Raw genomic sequence first — 24,899 nt, forward strand, 5'->3', positions numbered from 1 at the left:
CAGAATGGGAAGATCCACGTGGGCTACAAGGACCTGATGGAGAACTACCAGATCGTTGTCAACAACCTGGCCACCGAGCGCGGCCAGAAGGACACCAACCTAGTCCTTAACCTCTTCCAGTCCCTGCTGGACGAGTTCACTCGCGGCTACACCAAGAACGACTTCGAGCCTGCTAAAGTGAGTCCTGGCGCTCGAGCTACGCCCACCTGGCCTGGGCCACGCCCATGCCTGGCCACACCCTCCCTCCTGGCCCCACCTCCCGTGGTGGCCACGCCTACCTCTGCCCCTCCCTCCCCCCCACACACACACACAAACCCCTCACGGCTTCTTTTCTGCTTCAAGGGTTTCTAGGTGGGCGGGCATTGGGGTGCTGGACATTTGGGGTTCCTAGGGCGTCCCCTGGTCACCAGGCCAACCTTGTGTGTCCTAACCAGGGCAAAGCTCAGAAGAAGAAGCGGAAACAGGAGCGTGCTGTGAGTACTGATCCTGGGTGTGTGTGCACACACGTGTGTTTGGGGTGTGAATTGTCTCACTGCCCAGGAGTAGAGTCGCCTGGGAGGGGGCGGGGGGAGGGCCGGGCACGTGCTCAGCTGCCCCACCCTCCAGGTCCAGGAGCACAACGGGCACGTGTTTGCCAGCTACCAAGTGAGCATCCCGCAGTCGTGCGAGCAGTGTCTCTCCTACATCTGGCTCATGGACAAGGCGCTGCTGTGCAGTGGTGAGCGCGGCCCTCCCTCCGCAGCCGGCCCCCAGCCCTCCCTCCGCAGCCGCCCCCCAGCCCTCCCTCCGCAGCCGCCCCCCAGCCCTCCCTCCGCAGCCGCCCCCCAGCCCTCCCTCCACAGCCCCCCCAGCCCTCCCTCCGCAGCCGCCCCCCAGCCCTCCCTCCACAGCCCCCCCAGCCCTCCCTCCACAGCCGCCCCCCAGCCCTCCCTCCACAGCCGCCCCCCAGCCCTCCCTCCACAGCCGCCCCCCAGCCCTCCCTCCACAGCAGCCCCCCCAGCCTTCCCTCCACAGCCGCCCCCCAGCCCTCCCTCCGCAGCCGCCCCCCAGCCCTCCCTCCACAGCCCCCCCAGCCCTCCCTCCGCAGCCGCCCCCCCAGCCCTCCCTCCACAGCCCCCCCAGCCCTCCCTCCGCAGCCGCCCCCCAGCCCTCCCTCCGCAGCCGCCCCCCAGCCCTCCCTCCACAGCCCCCCCAGCCCTCCCTCCGCAGCCGCCCCCCAGCCCTCCCTCCGCAGCCGCCCCCCAGCCCTCCCTCCACAGCCCCCCCAGCCCTCCCTCCGCAGCCGCCCCCCAGCCCTCCCTCCGCAGCCCCCCCCCAGCCCTCCCTCCGCAGCCGCCCCCCAGCCCTCCCTCCGCAGCCGCCCCCCAGCCCTCCCTCCGCAGCCGCCCCCCCAGCCCTCCCTCCGCAGCCGCCCCCCCAGCCCTCCCTCCGCGGCCGCCCCCCCAGCCCTCCCTCCACGGCCGCTCCCCCCTAGCCCCCCTGCCGCGGGGCCATGATCCTCAGTGCTCCCACTCTGACCCCTGTCCTCCTGCCCCCCCCACCATGCTCCCTAGGGGACACGGACACCCAGGCATAGTAGAGCCCTGAAGTCCCCTCAGCGAGATCCCCAAATCTCCCCCTCATCCCCCCCCCACGTCCAGCACAGCAGCTGCCTGACCCCTCCCCACAGGGTGGGGAGGGGAGCCTCAGACACCTGGGGTCTCCAACACACCCGTGGTGACCATATGACCTCCTAGTGTGCAAGATGACCTGCCACAAGAAGTGTGTGCACAAGATTCAGAGCTACTGCTCCTACATAAGCGGGAGGAAGGTGGGTGTCCCCGGACGCGGGGCGCGGCAGGCATGGGGTACAGCAGGAGGGGGGCGGCAGGCACGGGGTACAGCAGGAGGGGGGCGGCAGGCACGGGGTACGGCGGGAGGGGTCCTTGTGCTCCTAGGCGAAGGGGGGAAGATTGTCCCCCAGTCCTGCGTCCCTTTGGAAGGGTCGCGTGCGGGCCTGAGCAGCCGCATCCCTGCACAGAGCTGAGTTTCCGCACGGGGCAGCAGAGCGGCGGCCGTTGGAGGCTTGGGCAGCTGTCGCCCCCGCCCAGGGCCTGCAGGCCGCCCCCCGCACCGGCACCCCAGCCAGCTGTGCAGCCAGGGCAGAGCCGCCTGTGGCTGCCACCCGCCCAGGCCTCACCCCTCCCCTCACCCCGCACCCCTCACCCTGACATGTCAGGCCGAGCCCGGCGCTGAGCCGGGCCACTTCGGAGTGTGCGTGGGCAGCCTGACCAGTGACAAAGCCTCCGTGCCCGTGGTGCTGGAGAAGCTTCTGGAACACGTGGAAATGCATGGCCTGTACACCGAGGGCCTCTACCGCAAGTCAGGCGCAGCCAACCGGACGCGGGAGCTGCGGCAGGCGCTGCAGACAGGTGGGCGCGGTGGGCCCCGGCCTGGCACCCCCGGTGTGGGGGGATGCGGGCCCGCTCACCCGGCCTGGCCCCACAGACCCGGCCGCCGTGAAGCTGGAGGACTTTCCCATCCACGCCATCACCGGCGTCCTGAAGCAGTGGCTGCGGGAGCTGCCGGAGCCGCTCATGACCTTCGCGCAGTACGGCGATTTCCTGCGCGCTGTGGGTGAGCGGCGCCCGCGGGTGGCCCGGGTTGGGCACCGGCCCCAGGGCCCGGGGTAACTGCCGTGGCCTCCCCAGAGCTACCAGAGAAGCAGGAACAGCTGGCCGCCATCTACGCCGTCCTGGAGCACCTGCCCGAGGCCAACCACACGGCCCTGGAGCGGCTCATCTTCCACCTGGTCAAGCAAGTGCCCCCAGACCCCCGTGTGGTGCCCCACCCCAGCCCCGGAGCCCCAGGGCTGTGCCCCTAGACCCCCACGTGGCCCCCCCAGCCCTGCAGCCCCTGACTGTCGGTGGCCAAATAGGGTGGCCCTGCTGGAGGATGTGAACCGCATGTCGCCCGGGGCCCTGGCCATCATCTTCGCGCCCTGCCTGCTGCGTTGCCCCGACACCTCGGACCCGCTGACAAGCATGAAGGACGTGCTCAAGATCACCATGTGAGTGCCGGGCCTGGGGACCCCTGCCCGCTCCACCCCTCCACACCGCCGCCATAGAAAAACCTGGAAAGATGCCCAGAGCCCAGCCAGCTCCGACGGAGCTCTGCGTCATTGAGCTCTGTTTTTACCGTTGCCCCCATTCATGTGTGGGGTGCCGGCCTGCACATGCACATGCACATGCAGAGCGAGTGCCCTGCCCGAGTCCATCCGTCCCCCACCCTCCCTCCTGCACTGATGCCAGAGGTCAGTTTGGGCTGAGTGTCTGACCAAGTCCACCCGGCACTGACTGGCCACCGCAGGCCGGGTTCCGCTGCCTGACCAGCACACCTCCTCTGCTTGTGAGGCGCTCAGCCTCTCCATCCCGTACTTATGTGGGGGGTGAGGGCCCCGACCTGCAGACCACGGGGGTGCCACCCTCCCGGGCAGCCTCCTTCAGAGCAGGGGTGACCGGGCCCCTCCCTCGGTCCCGCAGGTGCGTGGAGATGCTGATCAAAGAGCAGATGCGGAAGTACAGGGTGAAGATGGAGGACATCAGCCAGCTGGAGGCCGCGGAGAGCATCGCCTTCCGCAGGCTCTCGCTCCTGCGGCAGCACGCGGTGAGCTCCGGTGGGGGCGTGGCCGGTGGGGGCGTGGCCCGCCATGGCTATAAGGGGCGGGGCCTCCGGTGGCCTGCCAAGGACTAAGGGGAGGGAGGGAGGGCGCCTGGTTGCGGAGGGCGGGGCCTCGGCTCGGCTGGGGGCGGGGCCTCGGGCCGGCCAGTGGCTAGGCCCTGGGGCGGGAACTTCCCGTCCTCCTTGGTGGGTGTCCACTCCCGCTTCAAGCCTAGGCGGGGAGGAGGCGGGGCCTCACCCCGCAGGGCTCCCGCGCCCGTTCACCCTGTGCTCATCTCTCCCCCAGCCCTGGCCCTTCAAACTGGGGTTCTCGTCTCCCTATGAGGGGGTCCTGGTATGTACGCGCTCGGCGGCGGTGCATGTCCCCTGGCGGCGCCCGCCGCGGGTTCTAACCTCCCGGAAGTGCATGCTGGGGCGGCGCCCCTCCGAGCGAGGGCCACTAACCGGGGCCGGCCGGCCCGTCCCTCCCGCCCGCTACCCCGCGCCTCCCTTTCAGACGCGGAGCCCCAAGGCCGCGGCCGGGCCCGGCGGCCCCGAGGCGCTGCGCGAGGAGGCGGCGGCGGGCGGCGACGAGGACCGGGAGAAGGAGATGCTCCTGGAGCGCATCCAGTCCATCAAGGAGGAGAAGCAAGTGCCCCGGCCCCCTCCGCCCCCCCCGTTCCCCCATCCCCCCTCCGCCCCCCCCGTTCCCCCGTCCCCCCTCCCCGTCCCCCCCTCCCCGCCCCCGCCCCCGGGCGCGCCTGCTCACCCGGCCGGCCGTCCGCAGGGAGGACATCACGTACCGGCTGCCCGAGCTGGACCCGCGGGGCTCGGACGAGGAGAACGCGGACTCGGAGGCGTCGGCCAGCACCGAGAGCCTGCTGGAGGAGCGCGCGGCGCGCGCGGCCGGCGAAGGTCAGTACTGAGGTGGGTGCGGCCCGCGCGTCCGCCGGCCCGGCCCCGCGCGCGCCCCGACGCGGCGTAACCCCGCGTCTCTCCCCAAGGGCCCCCCGCGCCCGCGCCCCCCCCGCCCCGGCGCGCCCGCCCCGCGCCCCCGCCCCGCGGAGGCCGCGGCCCCGCCACGAAGGCCGCCGTCCTTCATCACGGTCAGAGTGAAGACGCCGCGCCGGACGCCCGTGCTGCCCACCGCCAACATCAAGCTCCCGCCCGGCCTGGCCGCGCGGCGCCGCGAGCCGCCCGCACGCCGCCCCGACCTCGTGCGCTCCGTCTACGCCGCCGCGGGAGCCCTCCCGCCCGCGCTCTGGGCCCCGGAGCCGGCCGACCGGGCCGCCGCGCCCCCCGCCGCCCTGCGGAGGTACTCGGACCCCCCGATGTACTGCCTGCCCCCCGACGCCGGCCCGGCCGACGGCTGACGCGCGGGCCCGCGCCCCTCCCGCTCCTGCTGCCCGTCGTCGCGGACTGCGTAGTTGCCACGGAGGACCGGGTGTCCGGGTCACTGCACGCCGCACGAGCGCCGGCCTCCCGCTCCACGAGGCGCCGGACACGCGGCCCGGCCCGGCGCTGCCCCGCGCCCCCCGGGTGCCGGGACTGGGACGCGGGAGCCGGGGAGACCCGGGCGCCCGGGGGTGTGGCCCCCGCCCCCGCCCCGCGCCGGGGCCTGGACCAGCCGGGTCGGACCGGCCCTGCCTCGAGGGGGGCCCCGGCGGGAGCCCCGAGGGGGCGGGACCAAGGGGGCCGCGGCCGTGTACAATAAACAAGTGCCTGAGAGACGCGTGCGACTCCATGGGCTCCCGGGAGGAGGCCGCGGGCGGCTGGGAAGGCGGCTCCGTGGCAGTCTCGCTGCATGCACGAGGCCCCGGGTTCGGTTCCCTGGCACCCCATAAGCAGAGAAGGCGGCAGTGGCGCGGGCCCGAGGGTAGAGCGCCCGCCTTGGGCCGAGCAGCTGAGGTCAGCGCGCAGGCCCCGCAGACGACGGTCCCGAGCCCCGCCCGCCCAGGGACGGCGGTGCAGCCCGGCCGGCAGGGGGCGCCGCGGCGCGTCCCGCCGAGCCCCCGCACCCTCCCGCGGGGCCCGCGCGGAGCCACCGGGCCGAGGCCGTCAGCGGGGCCGCCCGCGGGGGGGACCCCGGGGACCCTGACGGCCCCGCCTGCCGCCCGCGGGCCCCGCCGGGCTCCCCCACACCCCTCCCCGCGAGGCCGGCCGCGACCGGGCGCTGAGGACGGTTTAGTCTCCGCACCGGGACGGACCCGAACTTCTGGAGTTCGCTCACGGCCAGGGCCCAGCCGACGCCATCCAGCCAAGAAGCGCGCGCGGGCCGGGCCGGGGCCGTCGGGCTCTGAAACGTCGCGCGAGGTTTATTGTCTCCAAGGGGAATGGGATTGGGTCGGCGCGGGGGGACGCGCGGGGAACGCGGAGCGGCGAGGGAGGGCGGCGCCGCGGGACCCGCTGAAGAGCTCCGGCCTCACACGCTGTCAGAAAGCAAGCTGTTTTGCCCGAAATAAACATGGACGGGGCGACGACTCTCCACGCAGAGCGCGGAACTTCCGCCCACAATAAAGATGGGCCAAAAGGTGAAGCACATCCGCCCGGAAGGAGGCCAATTAGACGCACTTCCGCCCATCCCTAAGATGGCGCCGGCGGAAGAGGCAGGGCACGCGCAGCCAGCGATGGTGGCGTCCCGGCTGGAGCTGAATCTCGTGAGGCTGCTGTGTCGCTGCGAGGCAATGGCAGCGGAGAAGCGGGACCCGGAGGACTGGCGTCTGGAGAAGGTGAGGGGGACGCCGCGCGGCCGCGCACCACTCACGCCCCGGAGGGTGGCGACGAGGCCGGACGGACCCCCGGGCCCCAACAGCCGCCCTGGCCCCGCCCCTTCCGGCCACCGCCGCCACGTCGGCGTGCGGCCCCACCCGCCCTGGCCCCGCCCCCGGCGAGCCGGGCCGGGGGCGCGGCGCCGCTGACCCGCCCGTGTCCCCGCAGTACGTGGGCGCCCTGGAGGACATGCTGCAGGCCCTGAAGGCCCACGCCAGGTGAGTGCGGCCGCCGGGGTCCCGCGGGGCGCCCCGGGCTCGGGCCCGTCCCCGTCCCCGCGCCGGGCCCGCGGGCAGGTGGTTCCTTCGCCCTGTCGCCCGCAGCAAGCCGGCCTCGGAGGTGCTCGGCGAGTACTCGCGCAAGGTGAACTTCCTGAAGGGCATGCTGCAGGCCGAGAAGCTGGTGAGCCGGGGCCGGGGCCGGGGCCCCGGGGTCCCCGCCGCCCTCCCCGGCCCGGCCCGGCCCTGACCCCGGCCTCGCCTCCCGCAGGCCTCCTCCTCCGAGAAGGCCCTCGCCAACCAGTTCCTGACCCCCGGGCGCGTGCCCACCACGGCCAGGGAGCGGGTGCCCGCCACCAAGACCGTGCACCTGCAGTCCCGCGCCCGGTACACCAGCGAGATGCGGAGCGAGCTGCTGGGCGCGGTGAGCTCCCGGGTCACCCTCGGACGGCAAGGCCCCGAAGCCTGGGACGGACACTGTGGCCAGGGCTTCGGTAGATGAGCAGGAGTTGGGTGTGGTTGAGGCCCAGCACGTGTCGCCACAGGAATCTGCAGGGTGACCCAGCTCGATGCCGGGCGGGGAAGCTGGGTGACAACGCTGGGCCCAGGTGGAAGCGGAGACGCTCTGAGCGCAGGAGCGCGGCTGGCAGCCCGGCGGGGCTCGGCCTGCGATCCTAGCTCGGGAGGCCCAGCCCCGCACAGGAAATAAAATAGAGACTTGGGGACAGAACAAAGGGGCTGACCTCACGCCTGTCTTTCCTCCCACAGGACTCGGCCGGAGGTGAGTGGCCCCCACCCCGCTGCCTCCCTCCCCGGCTCCCCCGGTCGCAGCACCCCAGCTCACAAGACCAATGCCAGCCACAGAGGCGCCCGGGGCTGTGGGGAGTCAGGATACAGGGAAGGTTGGCTCCGTTGGGGGGCATTCCAGCTAGGGCTCTGAAGCAGGACAAGGAGCCCACCGGCCAGTAGCCCACATTCTGGGTTGTCAGAGGCAGCACACAGGCAAAGGAGAGGGGGCTGGGAACACAAACCGACCTTTTCCTTCCTCCTGCTCCCTGTGTTTCGCCTCTAGAGCCCCAGCCGGATGTGAGGAAACGACCGTGAGTGTCCTGGGGTAGGGCAGGCGGGGAGGGGCAAGGGGGCCCGCCGGAGGCCGCACGGAGACGTTCCTCCCGGGACGTGAGTGGCTGGACGGACGCGCGACCGCCTGTCCCTCCCGCGCCTCGCGTCCACACCCTGACCCTGTGCCCCCAGCGGGGTGACGCGCCCCAAGCCCGCCGATGAGAAGCAATCGGCAGCGGAACTGGACCTGGTCCTGCAGCGACACCAGGACCTCCAGGAAAAGCTGGCAGAGGAGATGCTGGGCCTGGCGCAGAGCCTCAAGACCAACACGCTGGCCGCGCAGAGCGTCATCAAGAAGGACAACCAGGTGCGGGCACCGTGCGCTCACCTGGGCGGCCAGAGCCGCTTGCTGCGGGGCCTCGGGAGTGGGACTTCGCGGGATGAATACGAGTTTGGCAGAAGCTCCGCTCCCCTCCCAGCCGTGGGCCCAGCCTCAGCCAGGGTCAGGGGTCACAGGCCGAGCCCGGGGCGGCAGGGAGGGGCGGCCCCGCCCCCTGACCCCACGCTGACCCCCCACAGACCCTGTCGCACTCACTGAAGATGGCCGATCAGAACCTGGAGAAGCTGAAGACGGAGTCGGAGCGGCTGGAGCAGCACGCGCAGAAGTCGGTGAACTGGCTGCTGTGGGCCATGCTCATCGTCGTCTGCTTCATCTTCATCAGCATGATCCTCTTCATCCGCATCATGCCCAAGCTCAAATAAACGCCGCCGCCGCCTGCCCGCATCTCCGCCTCCGGGGCCGGGAGGGGCTCGGGGCGGGCAGGGGCAGGGGCCGGGGCGGGAGCCCGGACTCGGGATCCAGCCGCGGGGGCCGGGAGGGGCTCGGGGGGGGGCGGGCAGGGGCCGGGGCGGGAGCCCGGACTCGGGATCGAGCCGCGGGGGCCGGGAGGGGCTCGGGGGGGCGGGCGGGGCCCGGGGCGGGAGCCCGGACTCGGGATCGAGCCGCGGGGGCCGGGAGGGGCTCGGGGGGGCGGGCGGGGGCCGGGGCGGGAGCCCGGACTCGGGATCGAGCCGCGGGGGCCGGGAGGGGCTCGGGGGGGCGGGCGGGGGCCGGGGCGGGAGCCCGGACTCGGGATCAAGCCGCGATTCAAGCGCCGCGCCGAGGCCCGCCGGGCCCCGCCCCCGCGCGGCGGCGCGTGCTGACGCCACGCCCTGCGTCGTGTGGCCCCGCCCCTGCGCGGTGGCGCCCCGCCCCCCGGCGGGCAGGCCCCGCCCCCGAGTCCGTCGGGTCCCGCTGGAAGTGAAGCCACCACCGGACTCAGGCCACGTTCCCGCAGCCGACCCGGGCTGGGACCGCCGGACGCTGGGACAGGTGGCGCGGGCGGGGACGCGGTCCTCCGGAGGCCCGGGACGGCGCCCTTCCAGGCCTGACCCTCGGCCCCTCGCGTCGGGAGGCGGCAGCTCTGACAGCTTGCCGGGGGGGGAGGGGGGGAGGTCGGGGCTCGGCCCCGCAACGAGTTGCGCGGTGATGTCATAGCTCGCTGGGCGCTCTTCCGGGTTGCGTAATGGGACGGAGGCGGGGCGGGAGAGCGCCTCGTTTGGGGAGGGGGCGGGGCTCCCGCCCACCACGCCCCCCGCCGTCCGCAGGCCGCGCGCAGACCGCGCCCGCCGCGCGCGGGCCCCGACGCCCCCCGCCGGCCAGCCCGGGGACCCCAGAGCGGCGCCTCCGCGAGGCCGATGCCCCCCCGGGAGCACCCCCGGCCCCGTGCGCCGGGCCCCGGACTCCCGCCGCGCGTGCAGACAGCGCCGCCGCGAGGCCAGCCCGCGAGGCCCAGGAAGATCGCGTTTGCGGACGAGCTGCCCTCGCGCGCCCTCCCCGGCGCCGGGCGGCGGGCGGGGGCCGGGCCCGGGGGGCGTCAGCCCCGCGCCGCCGCCGCGCCCGACTACGAGCTGTGAGTGTCCGCGCGCGCGCGCACGCCGCGGGCCGAGCCCCGACGCTGGGGCCCCGGGGGTCGGGGTCACGCGGCTCCGGCCACTCCCGCGCCCCTCCCGCCCGCAGCAGGTACCCCGCGCTGCGCAGCGAGCGCGGCCGCCGCCGCTACGCCGCCGTCTTCCGGGACCAGCGCGCCGAGTTCCTGGAGCTGCGCGGAGACGTGGAGGCGGCGCGGGCGCGGCTGGCGCGGCTGGAGGCGCTGCTCGGGGCGCTGCCGCCCGCCCGCAGCCAGGTCCGCGCCCGCCCCGCCCCGCCCCGCCCCGCCCCGCGCCCGGCCCTCGCTGCCACTCCGCCCCTCTTGCAGGAGGAGGCCCAGGTGGCGGCCCGAGTCCGGAGAGAGTTCGAGAAGAAGCGGACGGTGAGTCGGGCCGCCGTCGTGGCCGGGCCCCGGCGCCCGGGCCTCCCAGCGTCGGAGGCGCCGCCGCAAACACCTCCCGGCGTCGCCCCGCAGGACCCTGGCTTCCTGGATAAGCAGGCTCGCTGTCGCTACCTGAAGGGGAAACTGAGGCACCTCAAGGCCCAGATCCAGAAATTCGACGACCAGGAGGACAGCGAGGCCTCCGTGTACTTCTGACCGCCGGCGGCCTGGGGTCGCCCGCGTCCCGGTGCCCCCACCCCGACCCCGGGGCTCCATCCACCCCGAGGGAATAAACATGGAGCCCCCCCGGCCTGCGCTCAGTTCTTTCCCAGGCCCGGGGAGGTGGGGACGGGGGGCTGAGATCTGAGGGTCGCGGTTCAAAGCCAGCCGGGCAGGAACGTCCCCGAGACTGACCCGCAGTGACCCGCCAGGAGCCCGGACACACGGCGCATCCCGAAGCTCGGGGGTCAGGGGTCGAGTCCTGGCCTGGCAAGGTCGAGCCCCGCCCGGGTTCCAACTCCGGTACCTCCAAACGGAAAGGCACGGCCTCGGGGCGTGCCGTGGAGTAACGGGGCCGGGTTCCCGACGGCTCCGCGCTGAACGGGAAACCCCCGGTTCTGGGGAGCGATCCAGCGGGCGGCGCGGGTAGGAAACGCTTTATTATTGGCTTGATCCGACCCGGGGTCCCGGGTCCGGGCGCCGGGGCCGCGCCCGGCTTTTTGGTTTGAAGATCATTTAGAAAACAGAAAAGACAAACACTTCACAGTCCTTAGAAAACGAGTCCGGGCGGCGCGTCACTGCGCCGAGCCCGCGCCGTAGGGCCAGCTGAAGGTGCTGCCCGACAGCAGCATGTCCCGGATGAGCGTCTCGATGGGCGTCTTGCCCACCAGGCGCATGAAGAAGAGCTGCGAGATGAGCGCGGCGGGCACGGCGCGCAGGGCCGGCAGGCGCAGCAGCAGCCGCCCGAAGCGCTGCGGCTGGGACGGGTACTGGGCGCGCACGTACTCGGTCAGCGCCACCTGCGCCTTCTCCTGCAGGCTCTCCACGTGCGCGGGGTCCGACAGGCCGCAGGCGTCTGCGGGGGCGGGGCTGCGGTCAGGGGCGGGGCGTCGGCTCCCGGGGGCGGGGCTGCGGTCAGGGGCGGGGCCGGCCCGCGTGAGGCTGCGTGAGCCGGGGGAAGGGGCAGGGCCGTGGGCGCCGTGTGCGGGCTCGGAGGGGCTGCGCACCCGAGGGATGGGCGCGGGGAGCGAGCGACTCCGGCCCCAGCACGGAACGCGCAGCGCCTCGGGTCGAGGGAATACGGTAGCGCGGCAGGCCCGGCGACCCCGGAAAGGACGGGGAGGCCTCATCCGGGGGGCGGGGCGCCGGGAGCCCGGGGAAGGGCCGGTCGGGGGCGGGGCGGGGCGGGGCTCCCCCCCCCCACTCACCGGGCGTGAAGAGCGCGATGGCCTTGAGGCAGCCGTACTCGGCCGAGTCCACCTGCAGGCGGCCCAGCTTGTCCACCTGCTCCTGGAAGGCGCGCACCTGGTCCATGAAGGCCACGGCGCGCTCGGCGGCCATGGGCGCGGCGTGCAGCCCCGCGGCGGCCAGCAGCGGCGCCGTGTGCAGCGGCAGCGCGGCCTGCGCCGCGTTCAGCACGAAGAGCTCGCTCCAGCTGAGGCGCAGCAGCGCCACCTGGTCGGCCACGGGCAGCTCGGGGAAGAAGGGCGCGTGGCGCGCCCACTCCACGGTGCTGAAGAGCAGCCGCGCCGCCAGCTCGCACACGTTGTCGATGCCCAGCACGGCGCCGCCGCCCGCGCCGAAGCGCCCGGCCGCCGCGGGGTACGGCTCGGCGCGCAGCAGCTGCGCGATCAGCTCCGACACCGGCTGCCCGGGGAACAGCTCGGCCGCGCCCGCCGCCAGCGCCGCGCCCGGGGGGCTGCCGGCCGCCGCGCCCGCCGCCGCCGCCGCGCCCGGCAGCGAGTGCGGGATGCGGCCGCGCTGCACGGCTGCGGGAGAGGGGGGGCGTCAGCGGGGCGGGGGCCGCGGCCAGCCCCAGCCCCCCAGCCCCGCCGAGCCGCGCCCACCCCAGGACCTTTGCGCCCACTGCTCCCTCCTCATTCCCAGCTCTCCTCATTCCGACCAACCCGGGGAGCTCAAAGCCCCTCCCCTGGCTCTCCCACCGGTGCACAGCCCTGCTCATGACCTCTGTGCCTCAGTCTCCCCACCCGTAAAAAAGCTGAAACTGGGCACACGGGTTTGGGGCAATGCGGGGGTGGAGGAGGTAGGAGTTGGAGGAGGTGTTTAAGCAGCCGAGGATCGAGTCTGCTTGTTAGGAGCTCCCTCCCTCCCTCCCTCTCTGTGTAGAATACACAAAGGGTGAAAGAGGTGCCTCAGCAGAGCTATGGCTGCACGCGGTGGCGCACGCCTGTCATCCCAGCTACTCAGCAGGCGGAGAGCTGAGGACTGAGGCTCAAAGTCGGCCCAGGCAGCAAAGTCCCATCGCCAACTCAAACCACCAAAAAGCCCAAAGTGGAGCTGCGGCTCAAGTAGTAGAGAGCCAGCTCTGAGTGGAAAAAGGTAAGGGGCCAGGTCCAGGGCCAGGACACAGACAAAGCAAGGACAAGAGCACCCAGCCCAGGGGGCCTGGAGTAAATGGGCAAGGGGTGTGGTGTGAATAAAGGGGAGATGCAGCCAGATGCCGGTGGCTCACGCCTGTCATCCCAGCTACTCAGGAGGCTGAGATCTGAGGATCGCGGTTCAAAGCCAGCCCGGGCAGGAGAGTCCGTGAGACTCCTATCTCCAATAAACCACCAGAAAACCGGAAGTGGCACTGTAGCTCAAGTGGCAGAGCGCTCGCCTTGAGCTGAAGAGCTGAGGGACAGCGCCCAGGCCCAGAGTTCAAGCCCCACAACTGACCAAAAAAATAAATAAATAAATAAGAAGCAAACGTTTGAGCAAACCCGGGGGGGGGGGGGGGGGCGGGGGCGTGCTGAGATCTGAAGACGGGCAGGGAGCAGCCTGGCAGAGGCCGAGTCGGGACTCCGAGCCTGGAGCCTAGTCCCTGATGTGAGGTCTGCGGGGGGGGGGGGGGGGGGGGGGGGGGGGGGGGGCAGGACGAGACAGTGAGACAGTTGCCCTCGAGTGTAAAGGAATGGAGAGGTGTCATGAGCCGGTCTTGTCTGAGACAGGCTTGCTGGTAGTGTACGGCCTTGAACCTGTGGTCCTCCTGCCTCAGCCTCCAACCCTGGGATTACAGGCACGTACCACCCTGCCTGGCTGTTTAAAAGGAGCCTTTCGCAGCTTCTTGCATACAGGCTTGAAAAGAAGCCATCTTTAAGGCAGAAGAGACTCGGGTTGGACACTGGGAAGACAGGCCGGACTGGCCCAGGACACCTCAGGACGGGGTGGACCCGCCCCAGGCCTCCCAAGGCCTGTGATAGCTCTGGCCTCCACAGGAAGTCAGGGAGAGATGGCAGGATCCGGGCCCAGGCCCCGACATGCGGGGTCCCCTCAGCCCCCTGGGCAGGGCCCGAGGCTGGACCTCCGGCAGCCCAAGATCAGGAGAAAGCACACGTCACCTCTTGCCTTAATCTGCCTGAGTTCCTCCCTGGGCAAACACGGAAAGCAGGGGTGAAGGGTGGAGAGCAAGCACAGGAGGTAAGAAAACACATCCCTGGGCTGGGAAGGTGGCTCAGTGGTAGAGCGCTTGCCTTGCATGCATGAGGCCCTGGGTTCGATTCCTCAGCACCACATAAGCAAAAAGAAAAAGCCGGAAGTGGTGCTGTGGCTCAAGTGGTAGAGCTCTAGCCTTGAGCTGAAGAGCTGAGCGACAGCACCCAGGCCCAGAGTTCAGGCCCCATGACCGGACCCCAAAAAAAAGGAAAAAAAAAAAGAAAACACATGCCTGCCGGGAAGGAGTCACCACGGTGCGGGGCTGGGGGCCGGTGAGCCGGGGGCCTGGGCACAAGCCAGGAGGCCCTCACAGAACCTAACAGATCCCTGCTGCCCAGGGCTAGACCTGCGGGTAGGTAGTGAGGTCAGCGGCGCCAGGCCCCGCCCGACTCACCCTCCTTCCGCATGCCCACCCGGAAGCACTTCTTAAGGCGGCAGTACTGGCACTGGTTCCGGTGGTGCTGGTCGATCTGGCAGTCCCGGTTGGACCTGGATAGGGACAGAGACCAGGTTTTGTAAATCCTTGCCCCCCCCCACTTCTCCCCCTCCACTCCCTGGCTGGACCTGGGGGAGGAGGACAGAGTCCATGCTCCCCCCCTCTGCCCCCAAGCTCCTTGGCTGGGACAGGTGTGCAAAGGAGGACGACGGGAGTGAGCTCTGCTGGATGCATGAGTCCACGGGACAGTTTGTGAGCACACAGTGGAACTGGGTTTTGCAGGATGAACAGGAGTTGGGGGAGGGGAGAAGGCATTTCCAGCAGAGGATGGGGAATACCACTTGTCTAGGGAGTCACAGCAGGGGTGCTAAGAAGGAAGGAAGGAATGAGGAAATGGAGGGAGCTCCTGGCCTCCTCCTCCCTGGCCAGCCCCAGGCTGAAGACCTGACCCTGCGTTCCGATGCCCCGGGCCCGTGTGTGCGCATCCTGCCACGGTGGCGCAGGGTGCTCGGAGCCTGGAATGCCCCCCACACACACCTTCCACAGGACGCACTGGGCCTGGGGACCCCAACACGCAGCCCAGCCGGGAGTCCGGGGACGGGGCTGGGGTTCCGGCCAGGATGGGGCCCCAAGTCCAGGAACAAAGCCCGGAGCAGCGAGGGGAGGGCCTGGGCAGCGGCGTGGAACCGGCCGGGGCCGGGTCCTCTGACCTGGGGGGTGCTCCCCCAGCCTCTGCCTCAACTTCCCCAGCTCTGAAATGGGGGCGGCTGTCACCTCGGCTAGGACGGCTGTCGCCCACGGCGCCGCCCGGAGTTCTGGCCTCCGCGGCGCCAGGCGACCTCGAGGCCCGGGTCCCGGGGCTCCCGCCCGGCTTCCCCAGCACCGCGCGCGGCTTCCGGGTCAGCCCCGGGCCGCGTCTGCCCGGCTTCTCCTCCTTCGGACCCGCACGGCGGCGGGGCCCGGTGTGGGGAAGGTCCGAGCGACGCCCTTCCTGCTGCGCCCCGACCCCGGGCCGCCCGCCCCAAAGGCCCGGCCCGCGAGCCGGAACGAGGCCAGGGCCGGTGGCCCAGTTACGGGAGGCGGCGGCCGGGCGGCCCGCCACACGTGGCCGCCGCGGGCCCGGCCCAGGCCGCAGGCGCGGGGCCCGGCCCCCAGCTCGCCCGGGAAGCCGGAGCCCCAGCTCCGGGGGCGCCCAGCCCGGGGCCCGGTTCCGGGCATCTGGGAAACGGAGCCGTCCGCGGCGCTGGCCCGGGACCGGCCGGAGCCGGGAGGACAAAGGGGGCCTGGGCACCCCGGGGCCGGGCGGGGCGCCCGCCGCCCTCCAGAGGCCGCAGGCCCCGCCGCCCCCGCCCCCCGGGTCCCCGAGGCCGGCGCGGGCCCCCCCGCGGGCTCGCTCCTCCGAACGCATCGGCGCGACCCCAAACTTTCCAGGGCCCGGCGGGCCTGCGGGGCCGGCGCGGGGGTGCGGTCAATTCCGGCGGCCTCGCGGGCGCTCCAGGGGCGGCTTCCGGTGACCCGAGCGGGGCGGTGACCCCCCCGCCGCCGCCCCCGGGCCGGGCCGCGGCCCCGCGCAGGGCCCCGGGCGCGGGAGCCCGGCCCGCCCCGCCCGGCCGCCGCCCGGAGCTGGTATTTGACCCCGAGGCCGCGCCGTATCGATCCGCGCGGCCGCAGACAATGGCCCGGGACGCGGCGGGCGCCCGGGTCCAAGTTCCACGCTCGAGTCCCCGGGGCGCGCGGCGAGGGAGGGGCGTCCGGGGCTGGGCGGGGACCCCGCGGCCCGCCAGGACCCCTCGGCCCCCGGGGAGGGGGGGCGGCGAGGGGCGGAGCGAGGGCCGGGGCGGGCCGGAGGCCGCGGGGGACCCGGGCGCGGGGCGCGGGGCGCGGGAAGGTCAGCGGCGGCCCAAGGTGACCGCGCGGGGCGGCGGGCCGGCCGCACTCACCGGCAGGTGTAGCTGAGGTTGCGGCGGATGCTGCGCTTGAAGAAGCTCTTGCAGCCCTCGCAGGTGAAGACGCCGTAGTGCTTCCCGCTCGACTTGTCCCCGCACACCACGCAGTCCACCTGCAGCCCGGGCCGCTCCTCGTCGCCGGGCTCCGCGTCGCTGGCCGCCCCGGGCGGCGAGGCCGAGTCGTCCTCGGCCGCCGCGCGCGGGTAGCCGCCCGCCTTGTCCACGCCGTTGGCGCCGCCGCCGCCGCCGGGGCCGCCCCAGCCGCCGGTCACCATGGCCATAGCCCCGGGGGGCGCGGCGCCGGGGCGCCCCCTCCCCGCGCCGGCCTCACCGGAACCCCCCCCTCGCGGCCCGGGGCGCCCTCAGCCCGCGCGCATCCGGGCCGGGCGCGGCTCGGGGGGCGCCCGCCGCACCCCCCCCCCCGAAAACAAAGTTTTGCAGCAACTTCCTGCGGCCGGTCCGCGGAGCCGGGCGGAACTGGTCGGGCCGGTTCCCGGCCAACTTTCCCACGCGTGCGCGGGGCGGGGGGCGCTAGAGGCGGGGGCCGGGGGCCCCGAGGTGCCGCGCCCCGCCGGCCTGGGCCATGGCCCGGCCCGGGCTGCGCGCGGGGGGTGGGGGCGCCCGCTGGCCGGGCGCCGGCTTGGCCCCGGGGCCGCGGCCGGTCAGCGGGGCGCCATCCGGGCGCTGGGGGCCGGGCGGGGGCAAAGTTTGGCCGCAAGTTGCGCGGTCGCCCGCGGCGAGGGGGAGGGGCGGCGCGCACGCGCGCCGGGGCCCGGAGCCCGCGCCCCCCGGCGCCCCCCCCGCACCCGCGGCCGCTCCGGGGCCTGTAGGCCGCGGCCCCGCGCCTCCCGAGCCGCCGCCCGCGTCGCGGCCGCGCCCGCCCGGCCTGGGCCTGCGCCGGAGCCTCGCTCTCCCGCCGCCGCCGCCGCCGCCGCCGCCGCCGCCGCCGCCGACCCCGCGCGCCGGCCTCGCGCTGCGGCCGGTTTGACACCGCGTTCCATCCGCGCGGCGGGCGGGCGGCGGGCGGGGCGGGGGCGGGGCGGGGGCGCGCGGGGCCGGGGGCGGGCGCTCGTTGCCCCGGCGACGGCCGCCCTTATAAGGACATGGGTGGCCGCGCGCGGCGCCCGGCGCCCGGGCCGGCGGGAGAGGCGGGGGCGGAGCCCGGGGCCGCAGGCCCGGCCCCCCGCCCCGCCCCGCGGCGCCCCGCCCCGGCCCGAGCCCCCGCGACCCCCGGTCGCCGCGACCTCCCCGCGAGGCCTCGGGCCCCGGCGCCCCGCGATCCGCCTCCCCACGCGCTCCCGGCGGAAGCAGGAACGGGGGGACGCGTGCCCCCGGGGGTCACGCCCCTGCGCCGCGGGCGACACGCAGGCGCTCCCGGACACGTGCGCACGCACACGCGCGTGCACGCCGGACCGCGCGCGCCCCCGGGCCGCCTCCCGCACGGCGGCACGGCGGATTGCGCTTGCTCGCTTTTCCAGAAGGCCGCCCGGCCCGGCGGGGCCCCTCCCCGAGCCCCGCGTCCGCCCCCCGCGTCCGCCCCCCGCGGCGGGCTCGGCCGCCCGGTGCGCCCCTCCCCCGGCCCCCGACGCCGAGGCGGGTTAACGTTTAACCGGGCGGGGCAGGCTGTCCCGGCGACCTTTCACCCCAGCCCGCGGGCCCGGGCGCGGTGGCCGCGGGGACCAGGCCGGCGGCCCGGGCGGTGACGCCACCCCGGGAGGGAGCAGGTCAGGGTCAGGGTCGCGGGCCGGGGCCTGCGTGGGCCGCGGGAGGACCGGGGTGCGGCCTGGGGCGGGCCCTGCCGGGGCCCCGCGACCCCTCGCCCCGCCCCCTTGACCCCTGCCCGCGGCCCCGCGGTGACATTTGACCTTGCGGCAGCCGCAGACCCGGGACAAAGGGCCGGGGCCCATCTGCCGCGGGGCCGCCCGTGGGAACGGCCCGGGGCCTGGGAACCTGCCCGCCCACCCCCCGGTGACCCCGGGGGTCCGCTGACCCCGCCCCCAGGCAGCCCCGGGGGACTGGGCCGAGCTCCCGCTGGGCTCCGGGGAAACAAAGTCAGCTCCTCGGCTCCCGCAAGGTGCCTGCCTCAGTTTCCCTCTGTCTTCAAAGCCTAGCCGCCCTCGGAGAAGCTCCCCGGTAAAGCCGGGGTTCAAGGGGGCGGGGAGCCCTCTGGGGCTGGGCGCAGGGTGCTGGGACCCAGAACCTTCTGGATGCTCTGCTCAGGGTCGGCTGCTGTGGGGAGGGTGCGGCTGGGTGTGGCCTGTGCAAATCGCATGCTAATCACCTCCAGCCTGAACCTGCAGGGAGGAGCCTTGAACTTCTCAGGCCGGCCGGGCCTGTTTCACTCATCAGCTGAGACTGGGGGGCCCTCACCCCGCAAGGTGCTAGGCCTCCTGAGTGTGAGGCTCACGCCTGTCACCCCAGCCGCTGGGGAGGCTGAGGCATGAGGATCCTGGTTTGAAGCCGAGCAAGGGCAGGAAGCTCCCTGAGACGCAGCTCTGAACCAGCACTGAAGGGGCTGCTCCACCCGAGAAAAGCAAAACCACGGGCGACAGAGCAGGTCAAGCCCCGGGACCCAGGACGCAAAGACAAAACACAGGGAGAAAGAAAGGACAAACCCCCAAGTCCCAGAGCCATCCCCCACCCCCACCCAGGGATCCAGCACCGGGGCTCAGGCCACAGGGCCTCAGCCGCCCTTGTGGTTCTGGGGTACCCTGTCTGTGAGCCGGCCCGGGCAGCCTCTCTGGGCAGGGCCCGTGGCACCCCCCCATGTCTCCCCAGCCCTGACCCGGCTACTTCAGCCTCCCTGACTTCCCAGGAGCCCCAGATGGGGCGTCCCTGCCCCCTCCCCCCAGGCCCAGCGGGGCGTCCCGGCCCCCTTGGCCCAGCTGCGCTGCCCTGACCTCGCTGGGAGGTCAAGTTTATTCCCCACGGGGTTTGTCACTGCGCACACCAAATCACTGCACAGGAACAAAGGCTCAGTGGCGGGCAGTTTATGGTGGGAGCCAGCCTGGCCTGGGGGGGCGGCTACAGAAGGGTCTCCCCCATCGGGGGCGGGGGGCGGGGAGGCCGGGGCCCCGCCAGGCCCCGGGCCGTGGCCTCCAGCCTGGCCAGCTCGTCTGCCTGCCGGGCCTCCAGCAGGGCCAGCTGCTGCTCCAGCTTCCGGCGTTGCTCTTCCTGCTTCCGGTGGGCCCCGCGGAAGGCCAGGACCAGGGCGCTGTGGGGTGAGTGGCTGAGCTAGACTCTGCCCCCCAGAGAAGGGGCCACAGACCCCACTTCCCAGACGACAAGGCATTGGGGACCAGGCCCTGCTGGGACACTTGCATCACAGCTGAGTGGGACCCGGGGCTTGCCTTTTGGGGGGAGGGGGTGGGCAGGGGGGAGCACGTACTAGGGTTTGAATCTGCTTGTTAGGCCGCTGTTAAACACTACTGGAGTCATGCCCTAGCACCCCTCCCTTATTTTTTGCTTGCTTTTATCTTTCTAGAAGTTTTCTGTTTATTCCCCCAAAGGCTGGCCTCTGACTGGGCTGCTGCCCCATCCCAGCTGGAGTTACAGGCATGCACTACCAGACTGGTGTTATTTACTGGTCAGCATAACCACCATCCTCTCCATCCCCACCTCCCAGGCAGGGGGAGCTACTGCCCCCAGCCCCTGAGCCCCAGGGAGCTGAGGGAGCAACCCCGGGGCCAAGGCCTCTGGCCCCTTACCTGTGAGCTCGGCACAGGTCTCGGTGCAGCTCAGCGCTCCGAGCGCGGCTGGCTCGGCCCCTGCGGGCCATCTGCTCCAGGCGCTCCCGGAGGGACTGCAGCTGCTGCCGGAGGCCCAGGGACCTGGGGTCGGGTGGGGAGGCTTCCAGCACTGCTAGTCCGCTCCTGTCCTCCGCCCACCTGCCCACGGTGCTTCCTGGGGCGCCCACCTTGGTCTCAGCCGGACGCAGTGGTCCTTGGCCTCTGGCATGGCCCCCCAGACCGCACCCCACCCCACCTCACCCTCCCCTGCTGGGCCTCAGATACAAACCTAGCGAGGGATGCAGCCAGTTCCTGGGACAACTTCTCTGGGTCCCGACCTTCCTCCTCCCCCGGGAGGGCAGGGAGACCCTGCGGGGACACAGCAAGGGAGGCGAGAGCCGCAGCCGGACGTCAGGATGCTGCATGGAGCCCTGCCCTCAGTCTGAGAAGAGCCTGACACAGCAGTCAGTTCCCCACAAGGGAGAGCCGGGGGCCCGCCGCAGACGGCCAGGGGGCTTCCAGGAGGAGGTGAATTCGGGCTGGGGACGTGGCCAGGGAAGTGACTGGCGATCGGGTTGGACACTGCGTGGACAGAGACCCCGAGAAGCTGGTGGGTGGCCGCGTCGGTGAGGCCGGAGAGGCTGGGCACGGCAGCGCACGCCTGCAACCCCGTGGACGCTCACGCAGGAAGCAGTGCCGGGGAGGCCAGCCTGGCTCGGGGTGACAGTGACAAACTATGGACCAAGGCCGGGCGGGGTGCGGCAAGGAAAGGTGGAAGGCGCTGGAACCCCAAGGACAGGAAACAGAGACTTGACCTTCACCCTTCAGCTGGCAGCCCAGGCTACCCGGAGCCTGGGACCCGGAGGGCGAGGCCAAAGGGGGCGGGGTGCTCCGGGCGGGACTTCCCGCGGGCCTGGTGCCCTAAGGGACAGGCATGGCATGGGGGGTGTAGTGGGCGGGGCCACAGACGGAGGAACGTGGTGAACCAGGCGCTGTATGGTGGGGCTTGTGGGCGGGGCATCTCAGGGGCGGGGCACCCGGTGGGCGGGGCACCCTAAGGGACAGGCCTCCGGTGGGCGGAGTCAAGTGGGATGGGCGTGGCGTGGGCGGAGCCACAGCTAGGACTGCATGGTGAAGCAGGTGCTGTGGGCGGGGCGCCGGGACTGGCTGCTCACCTGTGGCCAGGCCTCATCCTCCTCGCTGCTCCCTTGCCCGCTGCTGCCTCCGCCGCTGCCTCCGCCCGCGTGGGGCGCGGGTGCGAGCTGTGCGCGCTCCCACTGCAGCTGCTCCAGCAGCAGCACGTGGGCGGGGCCCTGGGCCCGCAGCGCCGCCTCCCGCAGCTCCAGGCCCCGCTTCTCCCTGCGCACCAGCTGAAGCTGCAGCATCAGATCAGCCAGGGTCTCCTGTGGGGATAAGGGGGGAAACTGAGTCCCCAGAAGGTCCCACTGGGGCCACACAAGATCGCTGACCTTCACTGTGACCTCCCCCCTAGAGCAACAGCCCCGGGAAGCGCATTGTATTAGACAAGGTCTATGGACGCTTCTAGATCGTCTCAGATTTCAGAACCTCAGACTTTTCGTTTTTTGGGGGGGCGGTCCTGGGGCTTGAATCCGGGCTGGGCGCGTCCCTCGGGCCAGCCGGGAGCGCAGGCTCCTCCTGCCTCTGCCTCCCAGACACTGCGATGACGAGGCCTGACCCGCACCTCTGCTTTTTTTCCGCCTTCTTTTTTCTTTTCTCTTTTCATCTTCTTGTCTATCGATTGATTGATTGCAGTGTTAAAACAGTGAACACAGCCCAGCACTGGTGGCTCACGCTTGTCATCCTAGCTTCTCAGGAGGCTGAGAGCTGAGGATCATGGTTCAAAGCCAGCCTGGGAAGCAAAGTCCTAGAGACTCTGATCCAATGAACCACCAGAAAACCGGAAGTGGCGCTGTGGCTCAAGTGGTAGAGCGCTCACCTTGTTGAAGAACTGAGGGACAGCACCCAGGCCCAGAGTTCAAGCCCCACAACTGACATAAAAAAAAACTGAACACAGGGTCTCAGGCACAGACTGGCCCCCTGCCACTGAGCGGCCCCTCGAACCATTCAAGCCATGCTACAAACCCCGTTCACACTCCCACCCTCATCTCTTCCAATGGGAAGGGCATCAGGGAAAGGCAGGTTCATAGTGGAATAAGAAATTGGACCCCAGACAACAAACTCCTATTCATCCCTCACAACTCCAAGAACCCCTCCCCACCCCCCAGTAAGGCAGAATTCCTTCCTTCTCCTGGGCCACTAGACACATTTCTCACATTCTGTCTCTCTAAGAAGGACCGGCACCATTCGCCTGTTCCTACCCGCGTGGCCATCAAGCCCCGTTGGATCTGGGTCTTCTCCAGCTGGGGCAGAGCCGGGCCGGGCTGGGTTTCCAGAATGGCCTGCACCATGGCTTCACCATGGGGCGCGGTGAGCCTCGCTGCCGCGGAGGGGCTGGGCTCGGGGGGGATCTTCAGGAGGGCCCGGCGCTCCTGAAGCCGCTGGATATGGGCTTGGAGCTGGGTGGCGACTTCCTGTGGCCTGGGCTTATCCACACTGCTGCCCTCGGGGCTGCGGGAGGCAGGAGACGCCCCGCATGGCGCTGGGGACCCTTGTCCCCACCGGGCTGTGGCCCACCCTCAGTGAGCACAGCCACCCAGCGTGCCAGCCCCAGGGGGGACCAGCACACATCAGGCCAGCCAGGCGCTGGGGCACACGCCTGTCATCCCAGCTACTCAGAAGGCTGAGATAGAGGATCGTGGTTCAAAACCAGCCAGGGAAGTCTATGAGACTCTTATCATCAAAAAGCTGAAAATAATAGAGCTGGGGCTCAAATGGGGGAGAGCATCAGCACTGAGTGAAAACGAGCCAAGGGACAGTGCCTAGGCCCTGAGTTCAAGACCCGGGACTGGTACTAAGAAAAAAACAAAAAGACCTACAGTGACCCAGAAGACAAGTTGTGGCAATGGCATGGGCATTCAGGGCTGGCCACGTGCTGGGTTTGGCATCACCCTGCTCAGCAGGGCAGCTCTGAGCCCCACGCGGTCCTTTGGCACCAAGTCTAACTGGAGTTGACCTGTGGTTACTCAACAAGGCTGACCTTGGGGCTGGCTGGCATGTGCTGGCATGAACGAAGGCCAGGTGGTGCTGAGAACTGGCTTGGTGAGGTTGGCATGTGTGTGTGCGTGTGCGTATGTGTGCGTGTGTGTGTGTGCGTGTGTGTGTGTGTGCGCGTGTGTGTGCGCGTGTGTGTGTGTACTGGGGCTTCAACTCAGCCTGGGCACTATCCCTGACCTTTTTCCCTTAAGCCTCAGCTCCACCTCCAGCTTTTTGGTGGTTCATTGGAGATCATAGTCTCAGGGACTTGGCTGCCCAGGCTGGCTTTGAACCTCAATCCTCAGATCTCAGCCTCCTGAGTGGCTGGGACGCCAGGCGTGACCGCGCCTGGCTCACTACCCTTCTTGGGTGTCCCGGGGTTACCTGTGCGGGGGTGTCCCTCCGTCCACGGCCGCCAGCAGCCTGCCTGCCTCCTCCGCAGCCCGCTGCAGGTCAGCTCTGGGTCTCGGGGTCCCCCGGGCAGGGTCGGCCTCTCGCAGCGCCAGCAGGGCCCCGTAGGCCGCCTCGCAGCTCTCACTGCGGGACACGGAGAGCATCAGGAAGCCAGCCCCATCTTGCTAGAAGCGGGGGGGGGGGGGGAAGCCCCCTTTTTCCCCCCTCCCCCAGCACCGAGGTCACAGGTGCAGCAGGGGACCTGTAGTGCAGCGCCAGGCCCAGCGCCGTGGCCGCCGCCGCGCGCCGCCCCGCCTGCAGGCTGAGCTCCTCGCAGCGGCCCTTGCAGCCCCGCAGCGCCGCCAGCAGCAGCCGGTTGAAGCACTTCAGCTTCTCCATGTTCCTGGCCCAAGAGAGAAACAGAGGCGTGGAGGGAGGGACAGGTTTGCAAGTCATGGCTGCCGCCAGGCCGGCAGACACCAGGCTCTCACCCATGCAGCTGCTCCACCCGGCCTTCCAGAAACTTCTCCACGGGCCCACAGACCGGCATGGACACAGGCCCGAGGATCTGGGAGCTGGAATCACGCAGCCGGAGCAGGGGGGATACCGAGGAGGAGTCCTGCCAGGAAGGGGTGACTTCATTTACTCAATTTGTCACCCACAATATGAACTCACGAGTTGTTTTATTTTTGTCAGTCGTGGGGTTTGAACTCGGGGCTGGGGCACTGTCCCTGAGCTCTTTTGCTCAAGGCTGGTGCTCTACCACTTGAGCCACAGCTCTACTTCTGCTTTTTGAGCGGTTCATTACAGATAAGTGTCTCATGGGGACTTTTCTGCCCAGGATGGCTTTGAACTCACCCGAGCACCCCAGGGCTCCGTGTCGGCCCCCGAGCTGCTGGAGTCACTGCCTGGGCCTCCGCCAAGGCCGGGAGACCGGGGCGGGGAGGACCGCGCCCTCCTCAGGGTCTCCTGCAGCTCCTGGACCTGGAAGGTGTGTGGAGTTTTCAGGCTGGGGCTCCACACACCCCACCCCACCCCCCCATCAGACTCCTACATTTGCAGCTAGAGCCCCAGCTGGAAGGCTAGGAGCTCTGTGGCTTTCTTTGCTCTTATGTTGTTGTTGGTCGTGGGGCTTGAACTCTGGGCCTGGGCGCTGTCCCTCAGCTCTTCAGCTCAAGACTGGTGCTCTACCACTTGAGCCACAGAGCCACTTCTGGTTTGCTGGTGGTTTATTGGAAATAAGAGTCTCATGGACTTATCTGCCTGGGCTGGCTTTGAACCATGACCCTCCAATCTCAGCCTCCTGAGTAGCTAGAATTGCAGGTGTGAGTCGCCAGTGCCAGACTGTTTTTTTTGTTTGTTTTGTTTTTGTTTTTTGAGGCAGGCTCTTGCTAAATAGTCCAGGCTGACCTCAAACTGGCCATCCTCCTACCTCAGCCTCCCAAGTGCTGGGATTACAGGCGTGAGCCACCACACTTGGAAGTTCATTGAATGAATACACCAACAAACAAAATGATTCACCTAGCTGGGCACCTATAATCCTCGCTACTCAGGAGACTGAAATCTGAGGATCGAGGTTCAAAGCCAGC

General features: G+C 70.9%; 5 protein-coding genes across 7 annotated transcripts in view; 3 read left to right on the forward strand and 2 right to left on the reverse strand.

Annotated features, from left to right (window-relative positions):
• The window catches only part of LOC138810999 (unconventional myosin-IXb-like), a 51,757-nt gene extending 46,396 nt beyond the window's left edge, over positions 1–5,361 (forward strand). The window contains exons 27-39 of the mRNA XM_069998455.1: positions 4–177; positions 435–473; positions 607–718; positions 1,737–1,810; positions 2,219–2,411; positions 2,488–2,616; positions 2,691–2,796; positions 2,918–3,049; positions 3,522–3,645; positions 3,947–3,994; positions 4,157–4,291; positions 4,431–4,551; positions 4,642–5,361. Of these exons, the coding sequence (XP_069854556.1) occupies positions 4–177; positions 435–473; positions 607–718; positions 1,737–1,810; positions 2,219–2,411; positions 2,488–2,616; positions 2,691–2,796; positions 2,918–3,049; positions 3,522–3,645; positions 3,947–3,994; positions 4,157–4,291; positions 4,431–4,551; positions 4,642–5,012 (1,758 nt within the window). The 3' untranslated portion in view covers positions 5,013–5,361. The remainder of the gene's footprint in view (positions 1–3; positions 178–434; positions 474–606; positions 719–1,736; positions 1,811–2,218; positions 2,412–2,487; positions 2,617–2,690; positions 2,797–2,917; positions 3,050–3,521; positions 3,646–3,946; positions 3,995–4,156; positions 4,292–4,430; positions 4,552–4,641) is intronic.
• Positions 5,362–6,009: 648 nt separating this feature from the next.
• Positions 6,010–8,472, forward strand: LOC138810995 (vesicle transport protein USE1-like). The gene is made up of 8 exons (XM_069998453.1): positions 6,010–6,368; positions 6,577–6,626; positions 6,732–6,810; positions 6,898–7,050; positions 7,395–7,407; positions 7,699–7,726; positions 7,881–8,055; positions 8,268–8,472. Exons 1-8 carry the CDS (start codon positions 6,159–6,161, stop codon positions 8,448–8,450), a joined length of 891 nt encoding a protein of 296 aa, XP_069854554.1. The 5' UTR covers positions 6,010–6,158; the 3' UTR covers positions 8,451–8,472.
• A 345-nt stretch (positions 8,473–8,817) lies between these two features.
• Positions 8,818–10,349, forward strand: LOC138810998 (occludin/ELL domain-containing protein 1-like). The gene is made up of 5 exons (XM_069998454.1): positions 8,818–9,060; positions 9,336–9,640; positions 9,748–9,913; positions 9,986–10,039; positions 10,133–10,349. Exons 2-5 carry the CDS (start codon positions 9,426–9,428, stop codon positions 10,253–10,255), a joined length of 558 nt encoding a protein of 185 aa, XP_069854555.1. The 5' UTR covers positions 8,818–9,060; positions 9,336–9,425; the 3' UTR covers positions 10,256–10,349.
• A 331-nt stretch (positions 10,350–10,680) lies between these two features.
• LOC138810993 (nuclear receptor subfamily 2 group F member 6) lies at positions 10,681–16,952 on the reverse strand. Of its 2 annotated transcripts, none has more exons than XM_069998450.1 (4): positions 16,070–16,952; positions 14,088–14,182; positions 11,467–12,027; positions 10,681–11,114 (listed from the first exon to the last, which is right to left on the reverse strand). In XM_069998450.1, the coding sequence occupies exons 1-4, from the start codon at positions 16,354–16,356 to the stop codon at positions 10,834–10,836; spliced, it is 1,224 nt and encodes a 407-aa protein (XP_069854551.1). In that variant the 5' UTR covers positions 16,357–16,952; the 3' UTR covers positions 10,681–10,833. The 2 variants fall into 2 exon arrangements, with proteins under 2 accessions (XP_069854551.1, XP_069854552.1); XM_069998451.1 differs by lacking the exon at positions 16,070–16,952 and adding an exon at positions 14,904–15,215.
• A 2,061-nt stretch (positions 16,953–19,013) lies between these two features.
• The window catches only part of LOC138810990 (harmonin-binding protein USHBP1-like), a 30,291-nt gene continuing 24,405 nt past the window's right edge, over positions 19,014–24,899 (reverse strand). For both annotated transcript variants that reach the window (XM_069998444.1, XM_069998443.1), the window contains 9 exons: positions 24,169–24,294; positions 23,802–23,929; positions 23,573–23,713; positions 23,302–23,454; positions 22,143–22,392; positions 20,979–21,206; positions 20,093–20,172; positions 19,783–19,905; positions 19,014–19,289 (listed from right to left, as the gene is read on the reverse strand). In XM_069998444.1, the coding sequence (XP_069854545.1) occupies positions 19,100–19,289; positions 19,783–19,905; positions 20,093–20,172; positions 20,979–21,206; positions 22,143–22,392; positions 23,302–23,454; positions 23,573–23,713; positions 23,802–23,929; positions 24,169–24,294 (1,419 nt within the window). In that variant the 3' untranslated portion in view covers positions 19,014–19,099. The remainder of the gene's footprint in view (positions 19,290–19,782; positions 19,906–20,092; positions 20,173–20,978; positions 21,207–22,142; positions 22,393–23,301; positions 23,455–23,572; positions 23,714–23,801; positions 23,930–24,168; positions 24,295–24,899) is intronic.

This window comes from Dipodomys merriami, unplaced genomic scaffold (assembly GCF_024711535.1).
Source record: "Dipodomys merriami isolate MVZ:Mamm:240054 unplaced genomic scaffold, mDipMer1.0.p SCAF_519, whole genome shotgun sequence".
NCBI lineage: Eukaryota > Metazoa > Chordata > Mammalia > Rodentia > Heteromyidae > Dipodomys > Dipodomys merriami.

What these genes read in the sequence shown, in the direction of transcription:
- LOC138810995 (XM_069998453.1), top strand. Translation starts at nt 6,159, where the DNA reads ATGGGCCAAAAGGTGAAGCACATCCGCCCGGAAGGAGGCCAATTAGAC. An exon ending in TGCTGCAGGCCGAGAAGCTG is followed by an intron (nt 6,811 to 6,897) that starts GTGAGCCGGGGC and finishes CGCCTCCCGCAG; the next exon opens with GCCTCCTCCTCCGAGAAGGC. An exon ending in TCATCAAGAAGGACAACCAG is followed by an intron (nt 8,056 to 8,267) that starts GTGCGGGCACCG and finishes GACCCCCCACAG; the next exon opens with ACCCTGTCGCACTCACTGAA.
- LOC138810998 (XM_069998454.1), top strand. Translation starts at nt 9,426, where the DNA reads ATGCCCCCCCGGGAGCACCCCCGGCCCCGTGCGCCGGGCCCCGGACTC. An exon ending in GCCGCGCCCGACTACGAGCT is followed by an intron (nt 9,641 to 9,747) that starts GTGAGTGTCCGC and finishes TCCCGCCCGCAG; the next exon opens with CAGGTACCCCGCGCTGCGCA. An exon ending in AGTTCGAGAAGAAGCGGACG is followed by an intron (nt 10,040 to 10,132) that starts GTGAGTCGGGCC and finishes GTCGCCCCGCAG; the next exon opens with GACCCTGGCTTCCTGGATAA.
- LOC138810993 (XM_069998450.1), bottom strand. Translation starts at nt 16,356, where the DNA reads ATGGCCATGGTGACCGGCGGCTGGGGCGGCCCCGGCGGCGGCGGCGGC. An exon ending in AACCTCAGCTACACCTGCCG is followed by an intron (nt 14,183 to 16,069) that starts GTGAGTGCGGCC and finishes GTCCCTATCCAG; the next exon opens with GTCCAACCGGGACTGCCAGA. An exon ending in CATCGCGCTCTTCACGCCCG is followed by an intron (nt 11,115 to 11,466) that starts GTGAGTGGGGGG and finishes CCGCCCCCGCAG; the next exon opens with ACGCCTGCGGCCTGTCGGAC.